A 10,129-nucleotide genomic window follows, 5' to 3' on the forward strand; every position below is an offset into this window, starting at 1 on the left:
AATAGCAGATTAAGTCTAAACACGTGGGCCCTAGTCAACTTTATTTTTCGGCATTATGATCATGATAAAGGATCACGACATCCTTCACATTTCCAAGGAAAATCCAATTTAAAGTTTGTCCTTGCCAAACTCCATAAAACAGCCACTCTAGAGTAAACCAGCAGAGCATTGTATCACCCCAATAAAGCTGTAGGTTTCATCACATGCACCAACGAATCTACATGGCTAGTTTCTGCGCTCCTCTTTTACAGAATTTTACACCTATTGTTACCAGACAGCATTTTAAACACGGACATATCAACTGCCTAATAAAGCAAAAACAAAGACATTTCCCTTATTAGAAACAAGATACACCATCACTTAAAATCTTCAAACATTATTGCACTTTAACTTTCAGAATTTGACAATGCATTCAATGAAGCAATCTGCAGACAACTAGTTTTAACAGACAGATTTAAAAACACTTTTAAGCAGACGTGGATGTCCTAAACTGTTTATTAGGTAAGAATTTTTACAAACATTACTTATATTAGCGGTAGCGGTGGAGCTGGAGAGTATTGCGCCTTCTCCAGGCTGCGCGGCGAGAACCACCGATCGTGTGGTGGAACTTGTGGCCCTTGCCGAGGCCGCGGCTCTTCCTGCCTGCAGACGTCAGGCCCCGCATCTCCCTGTGCTTGTGGACTGGTTTGGTGATCCACCGGGTGTCAGGGTTTCTCCTGATAGCTTTATGGAAGGGATCGATGAGGATAACCTCAAAAAACTTGTACGTAGAATCTTCACCCACCCAGTAAGAATTCAGGACCCTCAGGGCCCCACAGTGGCGTCCCGCTCGCTCCTCAGCAACAGACTGCAGGCTCCAGGCACACTTGAGCTGGTTGACGCCATGGTGGACGGGCTTGCCGTAGGTGGCGCCCTTCGGGACCGGGCGTTTGCGGCCACCGCGGCGCACGCGAACCCGGTATATCACATAACCTTGCTTGGCCTTGTAGCCCAGCCTGCGCGCCTTGTCGGGCCGGGTGGGGCGCGGGGCCCGGTGCAGCGCCGAGAGCTGACGGTACTGCCAGCAGCGCACCCTGAGCAGAAAGCGCATCACGTCCGACTGCTTCTTCCTCCGCAGCTCCTGGATGTACTTGTAAGCGCCCATCTCGGCTCACCTGCTGGCTGCCGCCAAACGGAAAGGGTCTAAAGTTATTTACAAATAAAAAGTTGGAAAAAAGAAAATATGTAATTAAAGGACATGCCACAGTGTGAGAGAAAATAGTTCAACATATATAATGATCGAAAGACTCATATCCTGAGTAAATTACGAGTCAATCACAAAAAAAAATAAATAAAAAACAACAGACAACCCAATAGAAAAATAGGCAAGAGACTTCAACACATACTTTACAAAAGAGGATGTCAAAAATTCCAATGAACACGTAAAAAGGTGTTCAACTTCATGAATCACCAAAGCAATGTAAATTAATAACACAATGAATACAATATTAACCTACCAGAATTATATATATATATATCCTTTGACCTAGCAATTTTACTTCTAGGTATATATCCATTAGAAATGAGACAATGTGTTCACCAAAAGATATGTCATAGCCTACAAGTAAAATCTATTCAAAAGTTCATCAACAGTAGAATGGATAAAGAATGGTAATCATACAATGAAATATTATATAGCTGTGATAATGAATGAGAAGTGAAACAACATGAATGAATCTCACAAGCATAAAATTGAACAAGAGAACCCAGACTCACAAAACCATGTACTATGATGTCATTCATATGAAAGTCAAAACAAGTGAACCTAGTCTATGATTTTAAAACTTACAATAGTGATTTTATTTGGAGAGGAGAATGGGAGTAGTAATTGGAATGTGCAGGATGGGGATTTCTGGGAATTTGATAAGGTTCTATTTCTTGATCTGGGTGGTCTCATGGGTATGTTCAATTGGTGATCAATAATCAAGCTGTACTCTTAGAATTTTTGCACTTTGATGTATGTATGGTAGATTTCAATTAAAAAAAATTTTTTTTTACAGTAATTTTAAAACAATTTTATTAGTATCACCAGAAACTAAAAACAACACTAATGTCCCTGAACTGGAGAACAGATAAATTGTGGTACATCCATACAGTGAAATACCATTCAGCAACAGAAAGAATGAACTACTGATACATGTGAGAAATTGATGAATCTGAAATGTATTATGCTAAGAGAAAAAAGCCTTTCTCCACAGGCTATATACTGTATAATTCCATATATATTACCCTCTAGAATAGACAAAGCGATAGGGATAGAGAATCAGTCAGTGATTGTCAGATATTAATAGTGGGGGAAGTGTTTGACTACAGAGTGTAGCATGAGATAATTTCTGATGGAGTGATAGAACTGTTCTGTATCTTGACTGTGGTGGTGTTTGTGCTGCAGTGTGCATATGTCAAAATTCATAGAACTCTACACTAAAAAGGACAAATTTTCTGTATGTAATTTTTTTTAATTTAAAAACATTCCATGGATGTTGGAAAATAATTTGTTTCCCTATTTGTTGAATGTAATGTTTTATATGCATCCTAATTTTGGATGTATGCCATCTATCGTTTTCTGGAAAAGTTATAATAAAATCTCCTACTACAATTGATAATTTGTCAATTTCAACCTTAATACTATTAATATTTGCTTTATGCATTTTTGAAGCATTATATGTTTTTCAATATATATACATTCAGGGTTGTTGTATCTTTCTAGAGAATTATGACATCCTTTCATCATAAGTCCTTTTTTGGTTCAAAGTTTATTTTGCCTTTTATTAATATAGCAAAAATGAATTTAGTTGGGTTCATCTTTGCCTGCATATGTTTTTCCATTTCAGTATTTTCTATATCATCATGTTTAGGTACTATTTATGAGAAGTATACCTAAAAAAATTTTTAAACCTTTTTTCTTTGATAGAAAAAATTGTGTTATTTAGAAATGGAGATATGGTTATTTGCAGATATCCTCTCCCCCTTTTCGTGCAGGATGGGATTATAAGCATTCTTTCCAATATCGATACACTTCTGTCTCTAATTTCTTATTTATGAGAAATTCTCTGTCTCTTTTATTTCCTTTCATTTATTGTTTTCTTTTGTATGTCTCAGGTTGATACTAATGTGGAGCACAGGGTCTTTTCTTTGATTTCTTTCCAAAACACTCCCAGAAAGCCAATGTAGGTCATAGACTTTTACTTATTTTAGGGGGCAAATAAGGCAAGGCAGGAGGCTTATGCAGAAGATCATATGGTTTAAATATAAAGTTCTTAACCTTAAAAGTCATTGCCATTATCCTTATCTTTTCCTCCCCCTCCACAATCTCCTGCTGGAAAAGTTTAACTGCTTACGTCCTCTTCCTGGATTCCCATCCCCATCATGTTTCTTCTCTTCCCCAATCTAATGTTTGTTATTGGTGTTTTTTTTTTTTTTCCTTTCTATCTAGCTTATTGAAATCTCCCATATAATTTTCTTAAAAATCACTTTATTTCATGCATAAATTTTACTGGCAATATGCTGAAAGCTAATTTCCCATATCAAAGATGTCTCATCAGATTAGCCAAGCCAAAATAGTCCTCCCCACTAGGATACGAGTTTGTTACTCTTCTCTAGGCAGAGTCCTGCTGCTGGTCCTTAAACTGATAATCATTCTTCACTTTTCTTGATCCCTACACTGTATTTATTCACACTTATTTTCCTAACCATGTAGGTCCCGGTGCACTGCCCACGTTAATGCCGTATCTTTTTTTTCATTGAGATATAATTGACATATAACTTTATATTAGCCTCAAGTGTTGTTGTACAACACTTTATCTTTTAATTTAAGAATAGAGACAGCACAGGGCCATACAGCAGCTCAAAACAACAGAACTGGTTTACTGCTCTTTTGTGTCATTTTTCTCTGAGGACTAATTTATTTCTGGAAGACCTTGTCATCCTCTTATAATTTATTGCCAAACCAATATTTTCATGCATATTCATTTATTTTTTACCTTGCTACACAACCATTACATTTGTAGTTGCTTGATGGACATTATTACTTGGAAGTCTGATTATTACAACAATTTTATTATATCTAAAACCCAATTAATATATTCTGTCTATCCATGGCACTGGACCACAATATTGATTATGTCATGCTAACTGCAGAGGATGAACAGGTAGTGGCAAGTGCATTGAATGCCCATTAAGACTGATGAATGGCACAGGAGAGAGAATAAACTCTCAAAAGTTTTAGAGGGCCTATCATATTGATGAGGTTTTAATGGGTCCAATGATCTGGGCTATCCTGAAACAAGGACACATTGTTATTTACAACACGTTGTAAGGACACGTTGTTATTTATTCTAAGGACACGTTCTAAGGACACGTTGTTATTTATTGCAGCCCTCTTCATTAAGAAAGAAGCTCAATCACTTTGCTGTACACCTGAAACTAGCACAATATTGTAAATCAACTATACTCCAATAAAATTAAAATTAAAATTAAAACAAAAAAAAAGGAAGAAGCTCAATGCTTTGTGGGCCTTTGGATTCTAAGGCAATATATACTACTCTTGGGAATAATGCTCTGACTCACTTATTAGATGGCTCAGAAGGCTCCCAGTTTTGAGTGGTACCCAGAATAAGGGAAAACTTTACACCAGATCCACACTCAGTGAGAGATGCCTGGCACTTGGGCCATTTGCCTGAAGAGCTTAGAGTGCTAGAGGTATCCATGGTGGTTAAGTATGCAAGGTAGAATCTCTATCGAGCTCTACCAGAAAAGTCACAATTCAGACTTCCAGAATTCTAGAGCAAAGTCATGGCTGCTTTAGCAGAGAACTAAGTATCTGCTATTACAAAATAGTTTCTCGTGTGCTCTTGTACTCTGTTTGACACTGAGAGTCTGACTTTGGAACTTCAGTGACTATGATCCAGGGAAGAGCTGGTTGAAACACTAGATGTAGCACAATCCCTTGAGATACCAGATTTCTGGTAGTATATCCGCTACATCAGATCCCTTTCATTCTGGAGGAAGAAGTGAGGTACCCCAGTCAGAACTGACACTTATATTAGATATGGGTTTGCTGTATGTATAACCCGTGTCTCAGCTAGCACCACCATCTGAGGAATTCCAAAATACCAATCCATTGTTATGGTATCCCATATAACAGTGACTCAGATGAAGGTACACATTTTATGACATGAGACAAGTGGCTCCAGACTATAAACTTTATTGCTTAGAAGCAGCTCAGCTGATGCACCAGCAAGGTGGGTAGCCATAGTCTGGGATGTGGTATATTTGCTTATCCGACACGTGATATTTGGTGCTGAGTTGTCAGAAAAATTGGGTCCAGGAACCAAAGACAGGTAGTACAGAACCATCTCTCCATTAGTGACTGTCTTCTGGAATTTGAGTTTCCTATTCCTGCTCTGCCAGATCAAAAGTCTCAGTTCCCAATAAGGAAACACTTACACCAGAAGACATAGTAAAGATTCCTCTGAACTTATAGCTCCAACTACCACTTGGTCATTTTGGGTTTTTCATGTCAGCAAAGGAAGGAATAACTTAAAGTAATTGACTCTAATTTTCCTGAAGATCTAGGGTTGCTGCTACATGATGGGAACTTAGGGAAGTCTGTCTAGACTACAGGGTATTTGGGGATGTCTTTTGGTGATCCTGTGGTTAGTGATAATGGTAAATGGATAACATAGCAACCACAGCTTGAAAAGGGAAAGGCATTAAGAGCTCAGAGTCTTTGGGAAAGACAGTCTAGGTCACCACACTAGACAAGCAACCTAGACAAGCTGAGGCACAGGCAAAGGATGAAAGAATTCTAGAATGGGTAGGAGAGAAGTGAGATGGTAAGTATCGATTTCAGTCTCAGCACCAATTGTAGCAGCAGGAAACGCAACTTGTTGCACTAAGCCTCTTAGTATTGAGTATTGAGTCTTTATAAATATTGCAAGTGGTCATGACCTAGAAAGGAACTCTGATGAACTTGACTTAATGGAATTAGTTAATGGGGGACACAAGAAGATCTAAAAGGTGCAAAGTTGCAAAGGCTACCTAAGACACTTCTTGAGTACTGCTTCATATCTTCTCTGCGGATTTCTACCAGCTTTGCTCAGGTGCTTCTTAACAACACTTGTGCCAAATAGCCCTCACTACCTGCCCCAGGACACCTCTGGTACTGCAACATGGGATTGCATGACCCACTTGGCCTTCATGAATGCACAAACCAGGACTGCAAAGGAGTGAGCCCACCATTGACTAATGAGGTAAATGGAGGCAATTAATAAATATTTCTCTTGTTTTGTCCCCTGGTTTTTCAATCTGAGACATATTCCATGAAGTGCTTGAGAATTCTTGACAGGATGGTGCACGGGCCCCCATAGTAATGGCCAGTTCAATATGTACCTTTGGATTAGCTTTCCCTTCCTCCTGGTCTCACTCCCCACGTCCTCCTTCTTTCCTCCCTGAGATCAACTATCTGCATGCAAGACTTTGACTTAGAGTCTCATTTTTGAGAAATATAGGCCAAATAATTTAGAGAAGAGATCAAAGCTAATGAATGAAGTTGATCAAAATTTTATTTCACTTCACCCCAAAGAGATTGTAAGTAAGAAATTTTGTAGGTTTGGCTATCATGCATTTCTTATGTGAACCCCTAGATATGAAGCTAGAAACTTTCCGCTGCCAGAAAGAGATGGGGGTCATTATTAGCCTCCAGTTTACTAAGAATACAGTGAAGTTCTAGTGGTCCACCTCAACCCAGTTTACTCCTCAGAGAACCCTCAAGAAATTGTTTTTGTAGTTGCATTGCATAAGAAATTATATCTATAGCCAAAACTAAATTCTATGCTCACTTTATCAACATTATAAAACCATTTCTCCTGTGTTTGACAAGCATAATATCAATAAATCAATCTTAGTGTTCTAACATTAAAACCTTGTCTCTTTTTTTGTTGGGTCTGAAAGTGACAGCACATCATCTATAATGTACTCTGAACCAAGAATGCCCTCTTATAAAAGTCCTCAGTTTGTTTTTCCTCTGTAGAACAATATCCCTATAAACTGTAGAGAATCCATTGTTAAAACATGAAATCTGTCTTTGATAAGTTTAGCTATACTAAGTAATAAAGTAACTTTGGTTCAAATGTAAGAAAAACCTCTCTACCCTCCTTTTATTTCTGTCTGTCTTGTTAAAGAAGGGTCTAAGAATTAATTTAGGAATTCATCAACTTTAAATAATGAAGGAGATGAGTGTTTAGGTACCAATAATTTCCAAATCTGTCTTGAATATGTCAGCATTTGATAAGAAGAAAGAATGATGAAGTTATTAATAATTCTGCTTTACTCTTACCCCAAATTGTTTTAAGCCAAGGCAATATATCTGGATTTAAATAATGTTGGTCTAAGAGAAAGATAGCGCCTCAAGAATAATTGGAAAATCCAGTGGAAAAATCTTTTTTTTTTTTTTTTGTCCAGTGGAAAAATCTTGACTCTAATCTCTCTACACCACACCTGACCCTGTCCTTCAAAAAAAAACTATCAAAGATCTCTCCTCAGGTTCCCATTCTTTCCCCCAGCCCCACCTAGAAAAGATGTGAAGAAATTGCTTCACTTAAAAATTCAATCTAGCCTAAATGTGATGAAGTCTGTTGTTATTTTTGTTTAGTCACCAAAATGTAAATCAAATTTTCACTTGGAAATGAAACTGATAATTTAAAATGGTAGACCAATTTGAATTAGTCTGAAAGGATTTTAGATGCAAAGGAAAGAACTTTTGAAAGTATAGGAGGATGAGAAATAGAAAATTACATCATTTATATGAAAGAAAAATGGTTTCTCTCTTACACGATTAATGTAAAAATTAAATGTGAAATTTGAATCCTAAGTCAACTGAGTAAGCCACCACATCTAGGCCAACTATATTTCTAGATAAAAAATCAAGATAATGATTTTTATATCAATTCTATGTGTGCGAGGTAGTCCAAAAGGGATTGGTATTCCTAGAATATATTGATAGTTTACAGAGATTATAAAGAGCAATTTATATCCAAACTATCCCCAATAAATCTACACCATATGGCCAATGCATTTAAAAAAGAAAATTTAGACACCACTGGTAAATTTTTAAAACACACAAAAACCAGAAATTAAAATAATGAGCATATAAAACTAAATATTTGTTAACATTTTGCCATATTTAATAGATTTGTGAACATTATTCCCACACATATGCTGTGCTTTTACTGCACACTTAGTCATAAACAATACACATTTTTTAATTTTAAAATGTTATGCAACTGACATCATGTTGTATGTATTCTTTCTATAACTTCTTTCCTTTCAGTATTATGTTCTGGAGATTTTTTCATATTGAACGCTAATTTTAATGGCTGAGAAGTTTCCATTGCATGTCGTTTTTAGTTTAGTTTAGCTTGTTTGTTTTTTATTTTAACAATCAGTGTTGCAATGAATATCCCAGTACATGTGTCTTTATGCACGTGTGCTAGAACAGCTGGGTTACAGGGTATACAACTTTAATTTTATTAGCTGTAGAGAGGCAGTGCATCATACAGTAGGTATGTTGTTTGTGTGAGTTCAAGTCTTGACTCTGTCGTTTACTCTGTGTGTACCCTTACCATATTTGACTCTGTTTCTTGATCTCTAAAATCATGATAGTAGTAGTAACTGCCTATGACAGACTGCCTGTTGTACTCCAATATCCATTATCCTCTTTGTCCATAGAAGAGTTTCAGGTGCCCAGATAAAGGCTACATTTCTTAGCATTCTTCCAGCTAGATGTGGACACGTGACTACATTCTGGTTAATGGGATGTGAGTGAAAGTGATGTACACTCCTGCATGTGTTTGTCTGCCTTTCCCCACTTCCTGCTATCTAGAAATGCTGAGAGAGAGAGAATGGTATGTGTGTGTGTGTGTGTGTGTGTGTGTGTGTGTGAGAAAGAGAGAGAGAGAGAGAGAGAGAAGCCTTATTCCTAGAGATGGAATCTCCATCTTGAAATCTTGAACTGGCAGAGTTGCCCTGTTAGCCATCTACTGCTGGACTGTTATAAGGAGGATAAATGGATGTCTTATTTAACCACTGGGTTTTTATTAGTCTCTTTTTTACAGCAGTCCAGTTCAGACACTAAAAATACATAATTTATGGCATTGTCATAGTAAATACAACAGTGCTTAGAACAGTGCTCAATGAGTATATCAATTATTTCGTTGTCATTCCAACAATTGCCGAATTGCTCTCTAAGGTGTTTCACTAATTGATAAAATTACTAGCAGTGCATAAGTCTTCACACTTCATTGCATTTTTTATATGTCTGCAATTTGATGGATGTAAATTACTTTTTATTAATTCATATTTTCTTATTAAGATTTTTAAAAATGAAGAACAACAAACATTTAGAAAAGTGCACAAATCATCAGTATACAGTTTAATGAGCATTTATAAAGTAAGAATACATGTATTATCAGAATCAAGAATATCAGACCTCCTCTTTCCTCCTCCCAGTTACTACCACCATCCTCCTCAAAGGTAAACACTATCCTAAATTTTAATCACATAAATGTTATGGGCAAAATTGTACACCCCCTCCCAACTCATTTGCTGAAGTTCTAACCCCCAGTACCTCAAATGTGACTATATTTGGAAATAGAGTCTTTAAAGAGTAATTAGGTTAAAAAGAGGTCATCGGGGTAGGCCCTAATCCAACATGACTGATGTTCTTATAAGGAGAGGAGATTAGGACACAGATGGATACAAAGGGAAGACAATGTGAAAATACAAGGAGAAGATGTTCTTCTACAAACCAAAAGAGAAAGGTCTCAAAAGAAACCAACCCTGCAAATCTTGAAATTCTAGCCTCCAGCACTGTGAGAAAATAAATGTCTTGTTTTAGACATCCAGTTTGCAGTGCTTCGTCATGGAAGCCCCCCTCAACAACTAGTACAGTAGATTAGTTTCATTCAGAATGATTTAGTATCAGAATCACTATCGGATTCAGAATCTTTTGTGTTAGATCTGTTCACTAAAGATATTTTCTTGAGATTTACTGCATTGTTGAACATGGTGGTGGTTTGTCCATCTTGTTGGT

At 37.0% G+C, this 10,129-nt stretch overlaps 1 protein-coding gene across 1 annotated transcript; it reads right to left on the reverse strand.

Annotated features, from left to right (window-relative positions):
- Positions 1-492: 492 nt before the first annotated feature.
- Positions 493-1,174, reverse strand: LOC137769263 (large ribosomal subunit protein eL15-like). The gene has a single exon (XM_068551049.1). It carries the CDS (start codon positions 1,142-1,144, stop codon positions 530-532), a length of 615 nt encoding a protein of 204 aa, XP_068407150.1. The 5' UTR covers positions 1,145-1,174; the 3' UTR covers positions 493-529.
- Between the last annotated feature and the right edge of the window lie 8,955 nt (positions 1,175-10,129).

This window comes from Eschrichtius robustus, chromosome 9 (assembly GCF_028021215.1).
Source record: "Eschrichtius robustus isolate mEscRob2 chromosome 9, mEscRob2.pri, whole genome shotgun sequence".
Lineage (NCBI taxonomy): Eukaryota > Metazoa > Chordata > Mammalia > Artiodactyla > Eschrichtiidae > Eschrichtius > Eschrichtius robustus.

Excerpts from the sequence above, each read along its gene's own strand:
- LOC137769263 (XM_068551049.1), bottom strand. The coding sequence starts at position 1,144 with ATGGGCGCTTACAAGTACATCCAGGAGCTGCGGAGGAAGAAGCAGTCG.